Below are 26517 nucleotides of genomic sequence, written 5' to 3'. Positions count from 1 at the left end.
TGAATCAGAAAGCATTCACCCTCCTGCGTAAAAGACCATTAGCAACAATTCACCATTAAAATCTGTGTGCGTGCGTGTGAGCGTGCGCTGTCATTCTCTGTATTTAGGTGTCAGTCAGAAAGCATGCTGATAAAAGGAGAGAGAAACAATGCCAACTCTGGTTCATACTGCCCACTACAGTATGTGTGTATGATTGTGTGCATGACTGAGCGTGTGAGTGTGTGATTGTGTGTGTGTGTGTGTGTGTGTGTGTGTGTGTGTGTGTGTGCGCACGTGCGTGTGTATCTAACAAGCAGAATCAATACCTTCCCCTGAATAAATGGAAGCAATCAACAAGCCATTTAAGTGCTCACTGTATATGTGCCAGTGTGTGTGTGTGTGTGTGTGTGTGTGTGTGTGTGTGTGTGTGTGTGTGTGTGTGTGTGTGTGTGTGTGTGTGTGTGTGTGTGTGTGTGTGCATGCGTGCGTGCGTACCTACTGTATGCGACTATGCGTGTATTACGCGACTAGAGGTAGAACGCTACGGAGAAAACTACCATTTAGCCTGAATGTTGAAAAAGAAACAGAAGAAAACTCCAGGCATGGATTGGAGTTCAGCTTTGTTCAGTTCAAAGAGCTTCGTGAGGCCGATGAGAGTCTTCTCACAGAAAGGTAAACATATACTTGTCTTGTGTGAGTACTCGTCTTGGGCCTTTCAATTGTTCACATCCTTTACTCTGGCTATTAAAATGTTCTATCATGTTGATCAGTGTAAATATTCCACTAGGATACGTTTATTTACAATTATCACATGATTTACAGTAATCATTAACATGCTGTAAAGGCATTGATGCCATTGCATGCATTTGTACATATGCGTGTGTCTAATGCGCACACGAATATTTGATAACTGGGAGATTTGTACTCAAACACATGGACACGCACGCACACGCTATATTGCACATACATTGCTGGACACTTTGATTGCTGCTCCACCACATATGTACTGTTGTGAAACCATAAGGGACAGGGAGGGCATTAGCCTGCACTGTCTGTCTGTGTGTGAATGTGACATTAAGGTCAACGGCCCTGACATTGCCTCTATGGCAGCCATCAAGAAGTGCCCTTTCTATTCTTCTAATTCTATGTGTTATGTTAGGCATAACCAGGGGACACGCATCTAAGTAATCAAATGGATGAGTGTGAGGACATTGTCCTGTGTGTGTGTGTGTGTGTGTGTGTGTGTGTGTGTGTGTGTGCGCGTGCAAACCCTTGTGAGGGTTACTGACCCCATTGTGTGACATTCTGACAGAGTGAATTACAGTAATTGGCTATAGAGTTTGGATATATACTGTATTATCTGTACATCTGTCTGGATATATACGAGCAGAACTAAGGACATGGGAGGCCTTTTTTCTTTTTCCGCCATTGCCAGCGTTATTACTTATCTTTCGAGACCCACCAAATTATTTTTTCAATAACGTCAGATGTCTGGGACGATAGTCTGTTCTTCCATCCGGAAAAAAAAAAAAGTTTAACTGTGATCTTCCGTTCTTTAGTTCAGTGGTTCTCAAAATGTGGGTCGGGACCCCACATGATTTTGAGGGGGTCCCCAGATGATAGTGAAGTGACAATTTAAGGACCTTTAAGACTTTTTTAATACCTAAAAAAAGCAACAACAAAAGTAATCAATAAACTAGACGCGTCGCAATTCTGGGAAATTGCAAAGTGTGGTTGCGCTGTAGCCCTTACGGTTTCCGAGAAATACTTGAATGGGAGTTTTTTCATTTTCCCATTAAAGTGGATGGGGACATTTAATGCACTAATAAATCAATATCAATTAAACTATACAACCTATCTCTTAGAAAAGCCCTGGATTACCGATGAAGCCGGTGATTTTGACATATGAGACGAGTGTGGGAAAAAAAACTGTCGGAGAAATAGCGCGATGAAATAAAGTTTATCTAGAAATAAATAACGAAAGAATAAAGTTTATAGAGTACTATAGTCTGGTTGCCCTGTCAGGGCAAACACACTAACTAGTATAACACATTGGCCAAATTGTCAAATAATATAAGAAAGAGACACAAATTGTGAAAATAGCCGATCTACAAGCTCATTGAGCTTGTAGATTTCCGCCACGACGGAACGCGCTGGGGGGGACGCGCGAACAGGACCTGTAATAACCCCAAGTTTGCAACTACTTTCGCCTGCGCACTTCACCGGGTATGGTCTAGTTAGCTATAATCAACAGGGGGTTGAAGACTCCTCAGAGATACTGCAGGGGGGCCGCCAAATCTTTGTGAGATAGGGACTTTACTTTTACATTACCATCACCAACCCTCGCGGTGAAGCCTGTGAATGATCCAAGCACCACCGAAGAAGAGTACACCAAGAAATCATGTGATCACAACAACAAAAAAGATCACCTGCTTCTATGTTAAAGGATTTACAAAAGTCTATTTTTCACGGATTTCTGTTGTTTTCTATATATTTTCCCCCCAAAAAAGCCACATTCAAACAGCCATAGCTCTGGAATGGATTTTTTCCCCCCGCCGCTACCAGACCCCCGTGCATGCAACGAGCCCTTGTCTGTGAGGACAGCGTTCACGGAAAATATTCCATGATTTTTTCAAAGGTACAGTAAAATCACCATTTTCGCTAGGGACAGTAGACGGATGAATGAATGAATGAATTCCTGGCAGTGAAAGAGTTCACATGAATCCAATATGTAGAAGGGGGGATGAAGCAGGGGGGGTCCCTGCTTCATCTCTTTCTCAGCTAAGGGGTGCTTGGCCTGAAAAACGTTGAAGACCCCTGCTATAAAACAATGCTCCTCTGATAAATCCAAGTGTGATATATTATCCATCTATGATATTCATTTAACTGCAAGACACATGAGGGCTATTTTCATAGATTCATTAAATGTCTCCGTGTGAGGGCATTTGACCTCTGTGCATGGTTAGGCCACGCACAGTCACACACACGCACGCACATACGTCGTACGCACGCACCCACATTACACAGTAATATTAAGCCATTAAGACCTGAGGACGATTCTACAAATGTTTTTAGAATGTCTTCTAAAAACTGTTTTTTGAAAAAAAAAACGTATGCTACTATGTCAGTGGTTCTCAAACTTTTCCATGTCAAGGACCCCAAAATGTATGTATTTGGCCGCGGACCCCCATCTCAAAATATTTTGTTCCAGGGACCCCCAGAAGCAAAGATTTGAGTTACAAACGCTCGCTTGAAAATAAATATATTCGAAGATTTGCACACATTTTCACGATTTCTCAAAAATAGCAGATCTACAAGCTCATATCGCGGCACTCGGTGCCACGCTATGAGCTTGTATATCTGCTATTTTTGAATAGCCAAAGAAGTCTAAAAATTATTACACACAGATGCGTTCCCGGTCTTAATGGGTTAATAAAGCGAGAGAGAGTGTGAGAGAGAGAGAGAGAGAGAGAGCACAATGCTCGTATGCTGTCTTGTGTTTAGTAAATGGCTGGCCAGAGACCGCAGTTGAAAACTGGCCAACTAGCAACAACTGGCTCGTACCCAAACGGAGAGTGATTCATGAGTGCATCATCCCTGTAAATATCAGCCGTAACATGATGTGCTGCGGGCTACATTTACAGGCAGCCCACATGAACTGTCCAGGCTGCACACAGCAGGGATGGAGGGAGTTAACAGGAGAGAAACAACGTGTGTACCAGAGTAGACAGTGAAACACTCAAGCTCGTATAAATGTATTGTTGTTACTGTGGTGCAACCCTGTTTATGTGTCTGTCTGTGTAAAGTCACATACTGTATATGACATGAAACCAAAACAACAACAACAACAAATATATGGTTTAAAATGTTTTATGAAAAGTTGCATAACTAGTTTTTACATCAAATTATGTGTGTGTGTGTGTGTGCTGTGTGTACAGAAACAAACAAATACACTAACAGTCTGGTGTTGCATAAATAATACAAATTGAAGTGTTGTGTTGTGTGTACAATATGTGTACGTGTATGTATTGCTCTGGCACAAGTTGGATTAAATATATGTGTGTGTGTGTGTGTGTGTGTGTGTGTGTGTGTGTGTGTGTGTGTGTGCGTGCGTGTGGGGGGGGGGGGTGTAAGCTCTTCTTGCATAACTTTGACCGATTTAGATCATGTATACATTGCTGTGGGCCTCTAATGTACAAGCAGCACTTTCATGTACAGTAGGTGGAACACCAGCACACACACACACACACACACACACACACACACACACACACACACACACACACACACACACACACACACACACACACACACACACACACACACACACACACACACACAGCACAATCATGTGCACGTCTATGGACATGCAGACATACAGTACAATGGTAACTTGGACTGATATGCACATGCACACACGCACGCACACACACACACACACACACACACACACATCTGTATTGATTCCTTTTGGTTAAAAACAGATGTTATACAATCAAAGTCAAATAAATAACACTGTGTAACATGTGTTATCCACAGTAGACCCACGAGAGAACATATCAGTCAAGTACAAGTTAAAGGTTCCCAGGATTTCCCCTTCTCAAACAAACCCTCAAATAGATATATAAGCAGCTGTCGAGCCACACCTGATCCTCATAATAACCCACAGATCCTTGGTAGATAGTGATTTAGTACAGAGTGCCCACACTGCCACTGAGAAGATAACAGTGGAGAATGAAACCTAAGCACTGATACAGTCATGCTATAATCTCTCCCATTGTGCTACGTTCTACAGAGTGAATGATAGGTAACTCATTTAACCACTTAAACCCTTATAACTTAAAGCTTATAACTAAAAGCTTATAAAGCTTATAACACATTGGCCAATGCATCGCAACGTGACGCTTTGTGAGCTTGTAGATCTGCTCTATTTGGCTGAATGTTCCCCCCAGAATAGGGAGGCTGGGGTTCATGTGATTAATCAGAGATGCCCAGTTGACTGTTGAGGGCATTTGTTTACGCGTGATTCACGGCTGAATCAAGTGCTAATTTAACACTGGGTTAACTCTAGTGTTAATTTATCTCTGGGTTAAAACAACACTCCAGACTTTATTGTACAGAAGGGTTAAGGTCTGTACACACCAGGAGCGTTTATTTTGTGCAATTAATTAATTTTAAAATGAAGAGGCGACGAAGCGACATAATTATTTTCCGAAAAGAGGTCAATTTTGTAGTGCAGGAGAGCTAAAAAACATGAAACAAACTATAAGCAATTGCTGTAAAAGGTCCTTGAGGCTTATATACTGTGAGTGAGTAAAAATGAGCTGTGTATAAATATAGAAAACTAAGGAATGGAAAAGGCCTTGCCTATCACTGGCAGACACACAGTGCGACGGCAAGGCACAGGAAATCATCAGCCATCTATCTGTTTGGGACTGACAGGTACATAAAGGAGCAAGGTGTGTGTGCGTGCGTGCGTGTAAATGCACTTGCCGTGCGTGACAACGGGTTAAGATCTATACACCATTTGCTATCATGTGAGTGTCAGACAGGCCTTTGTCCGGCGTAAATTGCAGTCTTTTGAGCTGGACACGGCTAAAAGCATCCTTTGCTTTGAAAACAGGCCAAGTCACAACCTGCAGTACAGCCGTGCTCTGAACTACCGCATTTTATAAAGAACATGAGCGTCTGTCTGCGTGCAGGGGTGTCTGAGGGTGTATGACATGCGTTTTTTTAATAAAATGTAGCTCCAGGCAGGCAGCCACACACACACACACACACACACTCACAAACATACAATGTATTTAGTAAGACGGGTCAGGGCAGTCTGTGGAAGGGAAAGCGATGCTATTTTTCTAGGAGACATCCTGAGTGAGCTTCCAAGGCAACCATAATTACATTCCTATTCATTGCTGTCCGCACTAATTGGCAAACTAGTTGCACTGTTGCTCTGGCAATTATAAACACGACACTACCGTACTGTAATGATAGAGGGTTGAGCAGACACGCACACACGTGCATGTGCACATGCATGCACACTCACACACACACACACACACACACACACACATTTGAGAAGTGGATACCCTGCCATTAGAATGCTTGAGAATGAAAAGACGTTTGACAAAATACATTCAAGATTCTTTTCCCTACAGACACATGTAAGACATGTTAAGGCATATGTAAGACATGTGTCTGCAGGGACGTGTGTGTGTGTGTGTGTGTGTGTGTGTGTGTGTGTGTGTGTGTGTGTGTGTGTGTGTGTGTGTGTGTGTGTGTCTGCTAATGCCTTTAGAAGTAACTGGATCATAATTAGCATTTTAAGGACCAGAAGTGGTACACTTAAAACTCTACTTCAATATATGCAGGGACATACAGCGCGCGCGCACGCACGCGCGCGCGCGCACACACACACACACACACACACACACACACACACACACACACACACACACACACACACACACACACACACACACACACACACACACACACACACACACACACACACACACACACACACACACACACACACACACACACACACACACACACACACACACACACACACAGTCACAAACCCTCTCTTGCTATCTCAAGCACATACATGTAGAGACAAATGCACTCGTTCTCTCAATGTCTCTCAAACACACGTCGTGATAATTACTGTGTGATGGTAGGGAATACAGATTGAAAAAGCTTTCGTATGTGAATGGGAGACATGGCACAGCATATTAATGAGGCTAACAACGGCAGTCTAATAATATTCCCCCTGAGACACAGGGCAGGTCAATCACGTACAAAAAAAAGGAATATGAAACAGTTCAACATTATTTCTCTAAACCGTTAAACGGGAGGAATAACAACAACGGTCAGTATGGAAAACATGGCATCCAGTGCACAGCATTATTATTACTTAAACTTAAAGATTTAGTAAAGTAGACCTGAGTTTCCCCCCCGTCTACACCAAATCTCCTCTCCAAAAACGCCTCTCCTCTCGTCGCAGCGCAACACGTTGTGGGCTTGTAGATCTGCTATTGGATGCTTTTTTTTGTTGTTGTTGGTTTAATACTTGTATTCCCCTATGTGTGTGTACGGGTGTGCGTTTTTGTGGCCCAACTGTCTCTTGGGATGGCACGCGCGCACACACACACACACACACACACACACACACACACACACACACACACACACACACACACACACACACACACACACACACACACACACACACTGAGGGGATGGGAATGGAAATGGAATGGAAACAAGGAATGGATGAAGAGAACGGAATAGAACACTTGGTACCTACAGTAGCTGTCCCTGGCCTCATCAACAAGTGTCTCTGTGAAAGACTCCTCAGGGGGCTGCTGTAGGCTTTTCATTGCTAATTCCCTTTGTGTGCGACTGTGCGAGTGAGTGAGTGAGTGAGTGAAGGTGAGAGTGAATATCATATTGTCACTGTCGGCTGTCACTGTTACTTTTCAGCCAATGGATCCAATGTAGTTATTATTTATTTATTTATTTCACAAGCTTTTGTTAAAGGGTAAGACCACTTTGGTAGAGGTTTGGGTTGTGTAGTTACCTTGCCATGATGTAACTCCAAAGGTCAGCAAGAAATCAAAAATAATTGCTCCATTGATAAGAAATTGATAATTCAAAATATGCTCCTCATTGACTTACATTGTATGGTGAAACAGCTCTCAAAGTCACTCTTTTAGCACATAAATGAACCCAAACATAGCTGATTCAGACAATATAGAGCATCACCAAACCCAGTACTGTTTGTTTTTTTAATAAAATTGTCAACTTCCTGTTGATTTTACTATTTGAAGATCTGGATCCGGATCCGCCGATCAAGTCCGGGTTTTCTACTTATTAAAAATGGTAAAATCAACAGGAAGTTGACATTTTTATAAAAAAAAAAAACAGTACCGGGTTTGGTGATGTTCTATATTGTCTGAATCAACTTTGTTTGCGTTCATTTCTGTGCTAAAAGAGTGACTTTGAGAGCTGTTTTACCGTACAATGTAAGTCAATGAGGAGCATATTTTGAATTTCTAATCAATGGATCAATTATTTTTGATTTCTTGCTGACCTTTGGAGTTACATCATGGCAAGGTAACTACACAACCCAAACCTCTACCAAAGTGGTCTTGCCCTTTAATACCCTAATACTCCAAGCTCTTGGTTCAATATTTATAAAACCCACAAACGCACTTGACTTAACCACTTTGAAAAGATTTTTCAATAGAGAAAATAGCAGATATATGCGTCACAGTGCGATATGTTGTGAGCTTGTAGATTGGCTATTTTCGCTACTGTTGTAAGATGAAGTAGGGCATTTATTGTTGGAAAAAAACATAAAAAGTTGAAATATGGAAATGCAAGGTGACAGCAACAATGTTCTTTCTATAAGCCTCGAGACTTGCAGTAACTACAAAAGTGCACTCCTCTGAGCGAATATCCCCGCCAGGCCGGGTTGCCTACCCAGGGCCAGCAAAATTTGGAAGGCAGTCATAGCCAATTGGAATAGAATCTGCTAAAGCTGCCTGCCTAACGTTACTGCCGCCAAATTAATAACATTTTCGCCAGAAAGAGACTGTAACAAATATGAGTGAGTGACTATCGTAAACGATACAGAGCCACCTGCCCGGCAATAGCGTCGGGACAATTTGTCCATTTTTGGACCACAATTCTTATACGAGACGATTCGAAGATGACCCAATGTTATTCTCCATAAAGAAATTAATTACGTGACCCAGGGGATGAACGAGTGACGTCAGGACTTTGGTACTCTATGGCCTATATGTGAAGAAGCGTCATGATGAAAAAAATCCAGGGAAAGAATGATTTTGATTGTATGACCTACGGTTCAAGAGTTATAAGTCAAAACATATAGCGGCCTGTTATAGCGCCACCATGAGGCAGATTAGAAATAATTGGGGCAGAGGTTCTTCCTTGGACTACTGGCAGTGTGCATGCAAGGTTTCACGGTTCAACAGTGCCGGAGATTAGCTGTTCACTGACGGACGGACAGACAGACAGACAAACCCACAAGAGCGAAAACATTATCCCTCGCCTTCGGCCGCTCCGGCCTCCTGGCGGGGATAATAGGTCAGGAATCCTCAGGATGGAGAGAGAGAGAGCGAGCGCGAGAGAGAGAGAGAGAGTCATCATGGTAATCACCCTCCCGATATTGTCTCTTTTTCTCTGAAAGAGGCAGGAAGAGATGATGTGCAACCGAGGCAGCCACTGAATGGAGCAATAAAAGGTCACGTTACAGACAAGGTTAAATAAAGGTTTTTTTCTGCTTTTGTTTTGTTTTTCAAGAAAAAAAGAAAAGAGATAACGCCTAGAGGTTAGCTTTTCACAATAATGAAAAAAACAACAGCACTCACTGTTTAAATTGAAGCAATTAAGACGTAGCCAAAGCCCAGCGGCTTGTTAATCGCTTGCTCGCTCACTCGCGCTCAGAGAGAGAGAGAGAGAGAGAGAGAGAGAGAGAGAGAGAGAGAGAGAGAGAGAGAGAGAGAGAGAGAGAGAGAGAGAGAGAGAGAGAGAGAGAGAGAGAGAGAGAGAGAGAGAGAGAGAGAGAGAGTGTGTGTGTGTGTGTGTGTGTGTGTGTGTGTGTGTGTGTGTGTGTGTTAAGGGATAATTATGGTTTATTTCTTCATATAATAAAGAAATATGTCAAGTTTTATGAGGCAAGTTGGGATTACATGAGTGAAAGCTCCCCCACCCCGACACGCTCGCCCTCTATATTTGTCCATCTCTCTAGTTCCTAGTTTCTATGGCTGGGCAGGTGTGACAGGACATGTTGACAGCTTGTCCCTTATCTCTTGCCATAGGGAAGACTGTCAGCCATGTCATTCAGGCATGTGAACACAGTTCTGTGTGTGTGTGTGTGTGTGTGTGTGTGTGTGTGTGTGTGTGTGTGTGTGTGTGTGTGTGTGTGTGTGTGTGTGTGTGTGTGTGTGTGTGTGTGTGTGTGTGTGTGTGTGTGTGTGTGTGTGTGTCAGGAGGCCTTCTCCCACTCAGGGGAGTGATCAAATCTGTCAACTCTTGTGTGTGTGTGGGGTACGGTAAGGGTAGGACAACAGTGTCTACATATCCTGGGGAAATGTGGAAGAATCTCATGATTAATAGCCACTGTGTTTCACTTTTCCCAACAGCAGAAGTATCTACAGTATCTTGTTGTTTAACAGGTTTCTTTTGTTGTGAATCATTCTTATAGACGGACAGGAATCAGCTAATTGTAGGCTAGAACAATACCTACTGTATGTTATAATTTGTCATTCTCATATACAGTTAAAGGTATGGTTATTTTTAGGGTTAAAATAAGTGTTAATAGCTCTATAACTCTTTATTACACAGAAAATGCATTTTCAGGTCAGGATACCGATTTAATGAAATTGTGCAACCTACCATGCTAGGGTGGGATGGCTCAGGGTAGGTAGAGGACAGAGTACTTGCGATGGGCCTGGTCTTCAAGATACTCAAGGGACCAGTGCCCACCTGTCTGACTACTTCAAAAGAGTGAGTAACGCCCACAGGCACAAAACCAGAGGGAGCTCCACTGATCTCATTCCCGCCAGATTTGGCACAAACATGGGGATGAATTAATTCTATTATGCCATCAAAATGTGGAATGCCCTACCAACAGCCATCAAAAAGTGACTCCCTACCCTCCTTCAGGACTTTTTGTGTTATCATTATTGTTTAACTATTAGGGGTGTGACAATATATATTGTGATATTAAAACACAGTCATACTGTATTGCAATTTATTTTTATTTTTGTGAGGAGCTGGTGAAAGTTACAGGACTTCTGTATGGTGTGCGATATGAAATGTGAGCATACCATAATCACAAATCATTAATCATATATTCCATCATATTCATGGGCTTTTGGAGAGAAATTAAACAGTGCTCGTTAATGTTACATGCATAAAGGCAAATATGTTTCTGCACTGTCAAATATGCCTATCTAATCTAAGATAGCATTAAAGACTAATATATACTGTAAGTGACCCTCTCTGGTATTATAGATATTTTGTTCAAGCTGTTGTTATTACAAAGTTACGAAATAAAAGGGGAATAACCGCGAAAAAACGTGAAAAAAATCGTGCGCGCGCATGTGTGGCGCTCGTGCATGTGGGCCGGTACAAATATGTCCCCCCCAACTGGGAATGGCTTCCTACGGCTCTGCATGTATACCCCTCATCTGTTTCCCAACCTTTCAATTCATTCTTCCAGTGATTTAGGAGGGAGTTATTCCACAACTTTGCACATAACACATACAGTATGCAAGCACATGTTGGCTGCATACTAACTTGTATAAAGCGAAACATTGACGTTTATGGTGGATAGACTGTAACATACCATATGTACAAAGTAAACACAACATGGCTCAGAAGGTCTTGTGGAGAGAGAGAGAGAGAGAGAGAGAGAGAGAGAGAGAGAGCGAGAGAGAGAGAGAGAGAGAGAGAGAGAGAGAGAGAGAGAGAGAGAGAGAGAGAGAGAGAGAGAGCGTGCACAGGCGTATGTGTGTGTTTGCATGCGTGAAAATGTTGTGTGTGTGTGTCCAGTGTGGGGTCTTGGTCCTAGACAAAGCACTCTGCCAGCTTTCTGCCCAGTGGTCTTTTCATTGCTGATGGATGGACCTTGTTCAGCACCATCTGGCTATAGGATACTTCACATTAATCATCACACACACAATCTCTCTCTCTCTCTCTCGCACACACACGCACACACACACACACACACACACACACACACACACACACACAGTCTCTCTCTTTCTCTCTCTCACACACACACACACACACACACTCTGTCTTTCTCACAAACGCACACACCTTTTCTCTTTCTTTCTCTCTCTCTCTCTCTCTCACTCATACGCACGCGCACACACAAGTCACACACACAGATATATCAAACTCAGGTAAGCATATGAACACACAAGTACATACTTCACAGACAGAGTCAACATGGTGTAACACAGAGAGTAAAGCAAGGTAGAACGCAAGAAAGCAAGAGAGAACACAAGAAAGAAAGAAAGAAAGAAAGAAGAAATAAATGAAGAAAAAATAACGAAAGAAAGAAAGAAAGAAGTCTCAGTCAATCATGCGATCCCCTGGCTACTTTTAGCAGGATGTGTTGTAAATGTGTGGTTCTAAATGAGCTTCTAGTGCTTAAGGGAGTCCAGCAGAACATAACAATAACAACGACTAGTTAATTTGCATATTTAGATTCTGTTGGATGGTAGCCCGGAGCTATGGACCAATGAGGACTCTAATCCCCCCCCCCCCCATGTTTTATTAATGCCCATTTCCTGCATGTCCATATTAGAATGTGTGTTAGCAATTATGGCCATAGACAAACTAATATATTTCTCCTCCCCCCCCCCCTCTCTCTCACACACACACACACACACACACACACACACACACACACACACACACACACACACACACACACACACACACACACACACACACACACACACACACACACACACACACACACACGCAGTTTGTAAACACATAACATCCATAGATAAACTGAGAGCATTTTTATGTAATTACCCTAAAAGTCCAGACACCCAAGGGAATCTAATGCAAAATGAAAGACATTATCAGACTTAGCCGATCGGCTATCATTTATTCCTATCTAACGGCTAGAAGTGCTGATTTGATGGTACATTGTTACTAATGCATGAACATGCAGTAACATTTATGGCCATTTTTTGAGTTATTGTCGTTAATTCATATATCACATTTAGCGGAGGTTGTAAAATGGCAATGCAATCACTTGGGACAACACACACACACACACACACACACACACACACACACACACACACACACACACACACACACACACACACACACACACACACACACACACACACACAGGACAGTACAGTAGAAAACACCGTCTTTGACTTTCACGTAGATGCAGACTTAACCCATTAAGGCCTGAGGCCGAATCTAAAAATGTTTTCTAAAACAGTTTTTTGAAAATAATAAAACAAATAAAACAAAATAAAAAATCTCAAAATATTTTGTTCCAGGGACCCCCCAGAAGCAAAGATTTGAGTAACAAATGTTCGCTTTAAATATTTATATATTCAAAGATTTGCACACTATATCTGCTATTTTTTAATAGCCAAAGAAAGCTAAAATGACACAAGATGCGTTCCCGGTCTTGATGGGTTAAATAGCAAAAGGAATTGATCATATCCTGTGTATTGATGACTTGAGAAGCATAGTAGGCACAGATATAACATGAATGACATATTATCAATACATTCATATTGGAGGGTTATCAGCTATTTGACAGGATGGGATTTATGGAACACTCGCCGACTGACACAGAGTGAAGGACGTACAGTAAACTGGTTGACCTTCGTTCTCACCAGAGAATATTGATATACTTATTAGCACACATTAACCACTTAAACCCCAGCATCCTTATTGTGGGGAAGGTTCAGCAAAAGCTTTCCCCGCAATAACAGAAAACAGAAAATTCACTAGTATAGAGCCCTGAGGGACTCCGGTCAACCATATGGGGTTTAAGTGGTTAACTATTATTATTATTATTATTATTATTACTATTATATCGTCATGTCGGGCAGAAACCAAATTTCAACTTTCCATGTTTTTTCATCATTTAATTACCTACTTTGCCATACAATAGTGTCAAGTGAAAGTAAAGTGAAAATAGCAGATCTACAAGCTCAAAACGGGTCACATCTCGACGGATTGTGAGCTTGTAGATCTGCTATTTTCACTAATTCTGAAGATTTTCATTCCATTGCCTGACAAGTCACGGTTTTGGACATACAAGGTTTTCAACCGATAGGGTCAATATAGTATTTCGACTCCAGCACCAAATAATATTAAATACTACAATTACAACTAATACTAATAATATCGATAAAATCAATAATAACTAGAAAAAGTGCTCCTCGGAGCACAGGTCTCCGCCAGGTCAGGTATGTTATTGTGGGCCAGCAATGTTTGAAATTCGCCAATCAGGATGGAATATGAAAAATCGGACAGATCCGTCTTGATCACATGACTATAGAGATAATGTGTACCGATTTGCGTGATGTTTGGACAAAATCTGTAGGAGTAATATCTAAATATGTGTTTTGCAAAAATCGGCCTCCCGGTTAACGCTATAACAGGCCCATGTGAAACAAACGGGGCAGAGGTTCTGCTCTGGCATCCAGGGAGTGTGTGCACATTTTCACTTTGATCGGGCCAAAGGCGCCGGAGTATAGCTGCTCAGAGACGGACGGACATAGTCATAGTCTCGGCCATGCCTTCGGCCTGGCGGAGACAATAATAACAGTAATAACTAGATAAAGTGCTCCTCGGAGCACAGGTCTCCGCCAGGTCAGATACGTTATTGTGGCCTCCTGGTGGCGCTATAATAGGCCAATGTGAAAAGGGTGCCATTTATTCGTAGGTCGTTCACGGCAATCGGACACTGCATTCATGACTTGAAGCATTTTGTTCCAAAAATGTGTTTTGCTAAATTAGACCTGCTGGTGGCGCTATAACAGGCCAATGTGAAAAGGGTGGCATTTCTTCCTCGGCCTAGTGGGAATGTGCGTGTGAAATTTCACGGAAATCGCACGCTGCGTTCATGGTTTGAGGCAGTTTGTTCAAAACGGACCAATCCTGCAAACTTTGGATGGCAACCTTAACCAATAAGGATGGAATATGGGAAATCGGACAGATCAGGGTTGATCACATGACTATAGAGATACTGTGTACCGATTTGCATGACGTTTGGTTAACTCAATGCCTGCCAGAGTTTTTTCAGAACAGTCTGTAGCCTCTGCCAGGGTTTTGCCATGATTTTGGTACCTGTTCGCGTAGCCACAGATTTTTTTCCTCCAGTATGATTGATCCCCAGATGGTTTCTAATCACAGATGAGATTCAGGTGTGGTTTCACAAATGTCAACGAGGTCATTTTGACCTCGTTAACATGTGTTGTTTGATGTTTGAATATAGCTCAAAACCAGTAGTTTTAAACCAAAAAACAATGTAAATTGTTTGTCCGTTTGAATTTTAACATTGAAGTGAATGGAGCAGCAAATCTTTGAACATTTTTAGCTCCTAATCTGTTCGAAATTCGAAAAGGGTTGAAATTATAAAAAAATTCAAAGACGTATATATACGTCATTGGCAGGCAACAGCTGATGATTCAAAGACGTATATATACGTCATTGGCAGGTAATCAGTTAAAAACTGTAGGAATAATGTGAAAAAATGGGTTTTGCACAAATCGGCCTCCTGGTGGCGCTATAACAGGCCCATGTGAAAAATTTGAGGCAGAGGTTCTGAATTGGCATCCAGGGAGTGTGTGTGCACAGTTTCGCAGCGACCGGGCCAACGGTGCCGGAGATTTGGTGGTAACACACGGACACACGGACACACGGACGGACGGACACACGGACGGAGGGTAAAACATACTCTCTCGCCATGCCTTACGGCCTGGCGGAGACAATAATAATAATAGTTTCCATTTCAAGTCATGGGACCAAACTTTAGGAAACAGCTATAACATGCACACAAAAACATGAAATATGTACCCTAAAGCACTAAACAGTTAAAATAATCTCTCAACAGAAGGCAGCATATTTTTAGTTGCTACCAGGGGTCTTCAGGGATCCTTACTTTAGGAGAAGGCATGCTCTCATATACTAAACATCTCCTTTAGATTAAAGCATTTTTTTAGACAGTGGTGTTAAGCATTTTTAGCTGGCACTGTCACTCTATCACATCTAATGGTATGTACATGTGAGCTGTGTGTGCGCTGCCTGTGTGTGCCATGTGTGAGCGTGTCATTGTGTGGGCGGCGAAGGGTCCATGTCCTCCCGCGCTGAATACGTGAGCTATCTTCAATCCCGTTAATTAGCGCCGAGCGCTAGCACAGAAAAGCACTAGAAACCCACCAAGACTCCAGCAGAGCTACAAACTCGAAAAGGTCAAACTTATTAAAACGTTTAAGCTGTGAGTGATGCGGTCTGACAGCTGGGATGAGGACATTGATTTGCGTTTAGACTTCAATTACATCTAAATCACCACAGAGTGACTCGTTTGGGAGAAAACTGAGAGCTGGGGGGCGCACGTCGTCATGCATGACTGGAATTTTGTTTTAAATAAAGTAGAACAAATACCGATTCAGAGATGCAATTATTCAGCCAAATCACCACAGCTGATAATCCAACCCATAGCAACACTTTATGGACTTTTGTTATAGATATATTTAGCAATGCCTTGTTTACATGACATTTTAAATGCCTGCATATTCAGTGTTGAAATGGGATATGTATATCACAGCTTATCATGAATTGCCTTACACATATCTTTATGTAAGTACACACACATACAGAAGCACGGACACACTCACATACACTCTCTTGATAAAAGCATGTTGTCGAAAGATGCTTGAACATTGACATTGTTCAATCTCTTGACGATAAATGACCTCAACAACGCAATCGCGCATATAAGCGCATTCTTCTGCACTCACACTTACACTCTCACCCTTTTCTGCACCCACACACACAAAAGTAACCTACACGCTTACTGGAAAGTGCAATCAGTTACAAATACTTGAGCACCACTCATCAGTCAGATTGCTGACAAGAGGTATCTCTCTCTCTCTCTCTCTCTCTCTCTCACACACACACGCGCGCTTGCGCGCAGATGATGACGTGACAGTGACATAAATTACCCATGTACATGTCAAGCCATACATACGAGTGTACAGGTGTAAAGGTGAATGGGTTTTAATACTTAATAGTAGTGGTCAACCCTTAAGCGTTAACCACCGTGAATGAGCGCTTAATAAGTGAATTAAGTGGGCTGAGAATGAGAAAGATCAATACACCAAGACAGGTTAATACACAAACAATGGCCAAAGGATGGAAAAGAGAGAGATGGATGATGAAAGACTCTAAATGAAATTAAACACACAGACAGACAGACAGACGTCCTACCTTGTGGTCGTAAGGGTTGTAAGAATGGAAGAGTTGACTCAGTTCTTTCGTCCTCTGTTTTTTCTGCAGACAAGAGTTTATAAAAAAGGGTTACCCACAGAAATCATAACAGTCACATTGAACTAAATGTAAAAGTAAATGTGCTTTACTGCTTGATGTTACTGACATTCTTCTAGTCAGTATCAGTGCACATAATGTGTGTGTGTGTGTGTGTGTGTGTGTGTGTGTGTGTGTGTGTGTGTGTGTGTGTGTGTGTGTGTGTGTGTGTGTGTGTATCTATCTATCTATCTATCTATGGATATGTATACACAACTCTTAACTCAAGATAAAAAAAAACACCAGCCTGACACTAATCCATCAATCAATGAACAATCTACAGAAACATCCGAATATGGAACCAAAAATATATGTGGGAAGTGACAGCTGTCATTTGCACTGAAAACATTGATTTGTATTGTATTCATATTTATGTCACATATTTCTGATATGGCTTTTTACATACGCTGTACATTTTCAGCCATGTACATTTTCACGATCAAAAACAAAACCACATAAAAGAACATAATATACCGTATTACGGACATACAGAACATAATGGCCATGGGTGACTAACACTGCCTGCAGAAACACAGCAAATACCTCCCTTTACATAAAATCTGGAATCTGTGGGGGGAAAATAGATTTATTTGCCCACCAGCTATGCAAAAAAAAAATATGTCTAATTTTCTCATTGTCCCATTATTTTTCTCTCCCTGCTCAGAGCTTGGCCTTAACCTTGTATGTCCTTAATGAGTAATGAAATGCAAAAGCCTTAGACATGAGTGTTTGATGTGTGCCAGTTGTTAATGCAATCAGTTACATGGGGCAGATGGAGTTACAAAGAGCGCTAATTAGCTAGCTGATTAGGCCATGTCTGGCTAAGGGGGTAGGATGTGCGCACATGCTAGTCTAATGTAGCTAAGGGGAGTTTGCATTAGTTTTCGTTCTTTTTATTAATCTCTCTCTCTCTCTCTCTCTCTCTCTCTCTCTCTCTCTCTATGCCCCCCAGTCTAGAGAAAGAATGGGGGGACCCAGTCTTTCTCTCCAGCTCTCTTTCTATCCTCAGCATCTACGGGTGAGGTTTGGTGTCCTCAGGCCAACTCTGTACATATGTAACACTGCCTGCACACGTCGTCAGGTTATCACACATGGACATCATTATATCATGTCATACAAGACAGCTCCAGGATAGCAACGGTAAGGATGAGGGGATGTGGAGAGGAGACCAAGTCTGTACTGTAATCTATGATCATACAAGAAAGAAAGCTGAACTACCAAGTCAGGTGCACACAGTATAACTCGGCTCTCTGTGTGTGTGTGTGTGTGTGTGTGTGTGTGTGTGTGTGTGTGTGTGTGTGTGTGTGTGTGTGTGTGTGTGTGTGTGTGTGTGTGTGTGTGTGTGTGTCCGGCTGGGGGGTGTAATACTTTCATTAAAGGATTTTATAATTCCAGTTTTTATCTTTTCCATTTGTCTTAAGTAGTGGAGGAGAGGGAGGGGAGATGAAAGGGTGTGAAGCAGAGAGAGAGAGAGAGAATGGACGAGGGAAGAATGGGGGAGTGAGAGAAGAGGAGGAGCTAGAAACTGGAGAGGAGAGAGGAGAAGGACATTAGTGGCAAAAGTTAGCCATTATAATCCTTAAGTTATCTAACAGTCAATTTGTTTCACTCCATCCTCCTCCTTTTCTCCCATCACTACCTTTTTCCCCCATCCATCCATCCATCCATCCATCCATCGTTTTCTCTCTCTCTCGCTCTCTTACCGTTTTTGCCTACAGCCTCTCTAGTGCAATCCTCTCATCATCCAGAGTCCATCTTCCATTCTCTCACATTTCCTTCCTGTCCCCCCCCCCCCCCCCCCCCCACCCCTGAGGCTACAAGAGGCTCTGCAGTGACTGCAATCTACTCTCATAATCTCTCTCTCCCCCTCTCCACCTATACCCTCTCCATCTCTCCATCCTTCTCCTCCCTTTCTGCCGTGAGGCTCTCCAGTGAGGGGAACTTATCCTGCTCATCATCATGTCTTCCCTCTGTTCTATCCGTCTCCATATCCAACCCGTCTCTCTCCAGCCCCTCTTTGCCTGGAGGACCTTGGGTGAAAACAATCCTCTCATCAGGGCTCTTCTACACCTTTCTACGCCCTCCCCTCTCCCCTCTCCCCCCGTTTCTCCATCTCCCAGTCTAATCAGCTGTTCTGTGTGTGTGTGTGTGTGTGTGTGTGTGTGTGTGTGTGTGTGTGTGTGTGTGTGTGTGTCTGACCCTCTCCTTTTCCCCCCTGTGCCTGGATGTGTTTGTGTGAGCACCCGCAGGATATAGAGGCAACCCCAGGTTATAATTCCTCGACCCCCAATGAGCTCCCAGCAGAATTCGACTAGTTCAATAGGATGTGCACACACACACACACACACACACACACACACACACACACACACACACACACACACACACACACACACACAGGACCTTATGGGTAATTTAGTTGCAAACCAAACTCAAAAACAACACATTTATTCTGTCAAATGTAGCAACGTCACTCCATCATTGTTCTGCATGTCTAGTTGAGGAGATAACGGACGTACTTTTAGGAGACAACAAGCGACAAGAGGACAAGAGCAGGGGAGGGGAGGAGGGCTCAAATCTCTCTGTCACGTTGGGTTTTTGCTCCTCTCTCTTCTCCATATATTTCGCTCTATGGCTTCTTTATTAAGCACAGTGCTGAGTAAACATTCTCACCCGAGCAGAAACCCGATGTGAATGCACCGCAAGCAGTTCACCTCGAGTCTATACCAGGGGTACGGTATAGACTCCTCTTAAAGCTACATTTTTAGACTGTCAAATATATTGCTCATCAGTCCCACAAACTCTATCTATCTGAAAGAAAAAGAAAATCACAGTCCTTCACTCTCTTTCTCGTGGCACCACCCCACCACCAAAACTCCTCTTCTCATATTGTTGCTGTCGGGCAGAAACCCTCATCAAGAGTGTCACACAAAAGTAGTGAAAATAGCAGATCTACAAGCTCACAACTATTTTAGAATGTTTTTAAAATCATCAATAAAAAGGGAACGGTTTATATCTTCTTCCAGCAGGGATGGAGATGCGCTCGTCTCTCTGTTCATCCAGAGTATGGATGGAGAGATGCTCATCTCTCTGTTCATCCAGAGTATGGATGGAGAGATGCTCATCTCTCTGTTCATCCAGAGTATGGATGGAGAGATGCTCATCTCTCTGTTCATCCAGAGTATGGATGGAGAGATGAGGGGATCACTGCAAAGGGGTGATCAAAGCGCGGGGCTGACCTTGTCGGGTTGACCTTTCCAACTGCCAATATTTCAGCCAATGAGGATGGAGAGGGAGATACAGGGTGAGAGCTCTCAGAGGAATGCACCCCACGACAAAAACTACAAATATACCCAATAGCCAATTCATCCTGGTATTGATCCTTTTTTCCTGTTGTCTGTCTGTCTGTCTGTCTTTTTGTCTGTCTGTGTTACAGCCTGGTTCTTCATCTGCGTTGGTTAAAAGGTCTCTTGCTTAGTTAAGTTAAAGGTCTTTATTAATGTAGACTTTTGTATTGCAACTGCTACACGGCCTACTCGAGGATAGCATGCCCCAATTGCGGATATTATTTTTTTTGCAGATCCAACTGACTTTTCACATGCGTATCACTTTTCGTGCCAGAATAGTCTCCATATATGGTCACCTCAATGAGCTTGTGATATCACAGAGCGATGTCAGAGCGTCATATCATCAGTGACACCAGCACAATGTATACTGTCCCCACCAGAATAGTGTCCATATATGGGCATGTTACATTTGTGACACCCACCGTCCACCCACGAGGCAATTCTAATATAGAATGCAAAGTGGATTTGATTCGCTTATGAGTGTGTGCAGTTGTGTGTGTGTGTGTGTGTGTGTGTGTGTGTGTGTGTGTGTGTGTGTGTGTGTGTGTGTGTGTGTGTGTGTGTGTGTGTGTGTGTGTGTGTGTGTGTGCGCGTGTGCGTGTGTGCGTTGGGGGGGTTCTTCTTGTTGGTTTCGGTTGCTGCTGTCCATTTGTTGTGTAGCAATAAAATACAAAACATTAAATTCAAAAATATGCCTGCGTATGTATTGTGAGTGTGTTTGTTTATGTGTCTGTTAGTTCCATCAACCAGAGAAGTTAATCTAGCATGCTGTCGAGGTTGTATTAGTGACAACCCAGCAATGCACAGGCACTCTGTGCGTGTGCGTGTGTGTGTCGGTGGACCTGTCACTGTGGTGATGATGAACGATGGTTGTTACCATGACGTCCATCTGTTGTTGCCGCCAGAGACGGATGCTGTGTCTACTGGGAAGTGACACTACATGGATGTATACACACAAACACACACACACGCACACACACAAACACACAAGCACGCGCGCACACACACACACACACACACACACACACGCGCGCACATGCACAATGCACAGAGGCCGTGTGTTGCTAGGCAGGAATACATTTGCACATAGAGACAGACAGACATGCAGACATGTACACAGATGCATTATGCATTTGTGTTGACAACATGTTGTTGACAAAATTGTTAATGAAAAACTCATCAACAACCATATTTGACATGATTGGGACTTGAATATGTGTAAGTTAATTTTTCATGTGACAAGAAAAACTGTACTTTATTGGCTAATGGACATGCAGTTTAATGAAGCTGTTTAATATTATATCATATGCAACTTTCTTACAAAACGATAAAGTAAGCATACTGTAAATGCATATTCTATAAGCAACATACTGGAAACTAGTAAGTATGCATTGAGTATAGATTTAACCAAACAAAATATAACATAAAATATAAAAAGTTAAAGGATGAAGACTGAAAAAAATAACAGACCCCCTCTCTCTCGAACACACACAAACACACACACCCCAACACTATTAGCAGCAATTAGATAGGCCCCTGTAGTCTAAGTCTAATGTGATAGGTAATCTGTGTGTGTGTGTGTGTGTGTGTGTGTGTGTGTGTGTGTGTGTGTGTGTGTGTGTGTGTGTGTGAGAGAGACAGAGAGAAAGCTTCGAGTTAGCCAATCAGTGTTGTGAGACTTCAATTCCCCACATACAGTCCCGTGGGCACACACTAAACCAGCAACGTGTGTGTGAACAAGACTGTCTGTGTGTGTGTGTGTGTGTGTGTGTGTGTGTGTGTGTGTGTGTGTGTGTGTGTGTGTGTGTGTGTGTGTGGGCATAAAATCAGACACATATACACACACACACACACACACACACACACGCACGCACAGATATTAATTTACCCCACCACACAGTCACCAGCGCCGATGCCATTTCTGTGTGTGGATGTGGTATTTATTAAAAGTGAAAATGGCTGTATTTAACTCAACAAATACACTGAACTGCCTCATTTGTAGTCGTGTGTACATGAGCATGACTGTGTGTGCGTGTGTGTGTGTGTGTGTGTGTGTGTGTGTCTTTATGCCAGTGTGTTACGGGGCAAGGTAACAGTGATCTTGCTCCAGCTCATAACTGCCTCTGGGTCTCCGGTCTGTGCCCTTGTGTCTTTCCCTAATGACAGACAGATGTTAGCACTATCGACCCCCTACCCAAGGCTCTACAGTGGTGTGTGTGCGTGCGTGCGTGCGTGCGTGCGTGCGTGCGTGTGTGTGTGTGTGCGTGTGTGTGTGTGTGTGAGAGGGAGAGAGGTAAACACTTGATAAAGCGGTCACAGTGACTATTCCCTTTGGTGCATGTGACCACTATGTCCTCTGCAGAGGTCAGCAGACAACACAGCATATCCTGTCAACGTATTGCATCAGGACTGATACTCAAGAGGCCATAAGTCAACTAGAATATACACAATATAAACACATACAAGCCTGCCCCCCCCACCCACCCACCCACCCCATGCCATTTGTTAAATTTTGTTAAAGTTGTCCACAATGATGACAAGGAAAATCCCAATTAATTGCTGAACTGACCTTTTTAAGAAAAAAACTATAGCCAACTGGATAATAGCATTCTGTACATCCCTGGGACACTGGGTCATTGTTAGTGTGACAGCCTGCTTCATCACATTGCATTAGAGTGAAAAGTCTACTGTGGCCCTGCAGGAGAAAGGAAGAATATGATCCCATCACGAAAATTAAAGGACGTAATCATTTAAGTGATCCATTCTACTGACTATTAGCATTCTCTACCCTCATTCATCACTGCACAGTCTAACCTGGCCCCCGACAGCATCTTAACCATTAGCTCAACCTTAATGCCATGTTACATTACCTGCAGTCAGGTGTTATCATCTCCCCTGATGTGTGCGCGCGTGCTTACTGTACATGTGCATGTGTGCGTGTGAGAGACACAGAGGGAGTATGTCTGAATGCACCATTCCTGCATGTACATTGGTGTGTGTGTGTGTGTGTGTGTGTGTGTGTGTGTTGGTATGTGTGAGTCCAGGCGTAGATAAATGATAGTGATGCTTGAAGACGGAGCTACTCGCAACTTGGCCAGATGTTTGGCTCTGACAGCTGCTGCACCGGTGCCTCGTGGGTAACGGAGTTCTTAACCAATTACAACCTGGGGAAATTAAAAACACTGTCCCACTACAACTGTTAATCCGTCTCAGCCTCGCTCCCTCTCCCTCTGTCCGTCTGTGTATCCCCCCCCCCCCTTTATTTTACTTTTTTTCCCTCCACCTCCCTGCCTCGATCACCTTTTATTTCTCTCTCTCCTGCAGATGCTCATTTTCAAAACTATTTCAATATGTTCCCCTCCCCTTCAGACACACACACACACACACACACACACACACACAAAAGCGCGTGCGCACACAAATACGCAAACACGCACGGCTCCTCTCACCAGGTCCATTTATCAAGGCTAAGTTCCAGTCACCTGGGGATGATTAGGAGGCTCCGAGCTAATAGGACTCACATCACTTTATCTTCAAACCCTCCTATTCCCCTCTTCTCCCCACATCCCTCCATCCCCGGGATCTCGCTCCCCTCTCCCCTTTCTTCGTCTTATCCCTGTCCTCTCCTCCTCCCTCCATCCTGCGTTCTTCGTCGTTCTTCTCCTCTCTCATTCATCACAGGTAGATTGCATATGGAGGTAATAACTTAAACCTGTGGAGATACCACGCGACACCTGGACGGCACGGCAGCTGGACTATCGCTCGCTAGGTTTCCTCTGCCTTTCTTTCCTCTGCCTTTCTTTAACCGTGTACACGCGCGCACACTCAACTGTTTCTCTGTGTATCTGACTCATAGCTTGTGTCTTTCTGTTGTCCCGTAGTCTCTTTCTTTCCATTCATAATAAGCAACTCGTGGACTGCCTGCTATGACTGTAGTATAACTAATGGAAGCAGTTGACCCTGTGCAGATAACACAAAGAGCTGGTACACTAGAGTTACCTATTTTGTTCTGCTCAGAGGTGTACTTTTTTCTATGGTTACTTGTTAACCCATTAAGACCTGAGGACAATTCTACAAATGTCTTCAAAATCCTTTTTGACTTGCTATAACATCAGTGGTGCTCAAACTTTTTCATGTCAAGGACCCCCAAAATGATACGTATTTGACTACCGACCCCCATCTGAAAAGATTTTGTTCCAGGGACCCCAGAAGCAAATGAGTAAAAGTCTTGGCTTTAAAAATATATATATGTATTCAAAGATTTTTTTTTAAATAGCAGATCTACAAGCTTGCAGCGCAGCACGAAGTGACGCGCTGTGAGCTTGTAGATCTACTATTTTTGAATAGCCAAAGTATAAAATAATGGTAAAAGTGGTTCAAATCTAAAGTGAAACTGGAGCAATCTATGTGTGCTCTGTGAACCTACCTGGAAAGATAAAGATAAAAAAGATATAATAATAATAATAATAATAATAATAATAATAATAATAATAACAACAATACAAATAAAACAAATGATGATGAAGGAAACCAATATATGGGATCTCAGTTGGTTAATTGACTCCTAGTGTAGTGTCACTGCATCAGCAGGGTTCAGGTACTTTTCAGTGCTTGAACACCACCAGCGTCCAAAGTGATGTTAGCGTCTCAACGTAGCGCAAATGTTTCATTTTTCATTGGTTTCCATCAGAAATCATCCATTATCATGATGCTGCCAGACCTCTCCTTGTTATTTCTAGAGCAAGCCATGCCGTGGCCAATCAGAACCCAGCCCGTCCATCTCTTTTCCCTCTCTTCCATCCATCTCTCATTCTGGCTCTTTTGTGGCTATTCTGAGACTTCCTATTGAAACCCCGCCACCCCATACCACCACCTCCCAGTTCGCCTCCTCTTCTCCACGCCCGCCGCCTCTTCTTCCGTCCCCTCCCGTGGCTATTCGGACACATTCTGTTTTCCCCTCCACCCCTCTCTTCATCTCTCTCTCTCTCCATCCATCCCTCGCTCTATCCGTCCCTCCCGTGGCTATTCAACACAGTTGTGCTCCAGACAAACCATCTGGTACACTTTATTAATGACTGACCCTACATGGCCTAGACGTCGCCTACCCACTGACGCTTGGTGTGTGTGTGTGTGTGTGTGTGTGTGTGTGTGTGTGTGTGTGTGTGTGTGTGTGTGTGTGTGTGTGTGAGGGAGGGAGAACAGGTGCAGGTTGACTGATGATGTTATGTCGTGTGCAGCCTTAACCACCAAAGCAGGTGTACTCGTTACACAGAATGCTCTACCTCTCCCTTCTCTCTCTCTCTCTCTCTCTCTCTCTCTCTCTCTCTCTCTCTCTCCTTTTATTCTCTCTTTCACTTTCTGACACAAACACATCTAACCTGCAATGAACACAAGAAGAATGGATACGGTCATGTAAACACGGTGCAGGAAGAGATAGATCATTTCCAGAGAGATCATTTCGACTAAAGGTAAACAAATGATGTAATCACATTGATCGCTAATAAATAAAAGCCAGGGTTGGTTAAACTAGAGGAAACCAGAGACCGCAGCGCACTGACAATATCCTACAATTTACATACGACTCTGATGTGTGTTTCCAACAATCCTAGAAAATGAAGTCCGTGGAGAAACATCTATACAAGACTGATATGTGGTCTGACAGTGAAAGTTAGAAGATGAGACGGTTCGGAAGGGTGGAAGAAAGAAAGAGAGACGAGCAAAGAACAGAAGTAGAGAGGTGGTCGTCTTCGGGGGATTGGTACCGCATAGACGCTCGTTTCTCCTCATCCTCTGAGGAGAAACGAGTGTTTCTAAGAGAGAGGAGAGAGAGAAGGAGAAAGAGAATGGCATATGAGGAGGCTCCACTTGAAAGGGACGTGTCAAGACTTTGAAGAGACGGACAGGAGTGGAGGGAGAGCAAGTGAGAGAGAGGAAGGCAGAGAGAGAGAGAGACTGATAATGAATGGGAGAAGGGGGAGTTGTAGGGAGAGAAAAAGAGAGAGTGTGAGGGTGAATGAGAGGGGAGCTGGCCAGAAGGTCAAACTCATGAAAAGAGAGGCAAAAAGAGGAGAAG

At 43.1% G+C, this 26517-nt stretch overlaps 1 protein-coding gene across 1 annotated transcript in view; it reads right to left on the bottom strand.

Annotated features, from left to right (window-relative positions):
* cdkal1 (CDK5 regulatory subunit associated protein 1-like 1) overlaps positions 1 to 26517 on the bottom strand; it is a 322737-nt gene that overhangs the window by 60651 nt on the left and 235569 nt on the right. The window contains exon 12 of the mRNA XM_084052870.1: positions 17002 to 17064. Coding sequence (XP_083908996.1) covers positions 17002 to 17064 — 63 coding nt within the window. The remainder of the gene's footprint in view (positions 1 to 17001; positions 17065 to 26517) is intronic.

Source organism: Gymnoscopelus microlampas, assembly GCF_963454915.1.
Source record: "Gymnoscopelus microlampas genome assembly, chromosome: 3".
Lineage (NCBI taxonomy): Eukaryota > Metazoa > Chordata > Actinopteri > Myctophiformes > Myctophidae > Gymnoscopelus > Gymnoscopelus microlampas.
The sequence above is the reverse complement of the archived record's forward strand: the minus strand, read 5'-3'. Positions and strand labels throughout refer to the sequence as shown.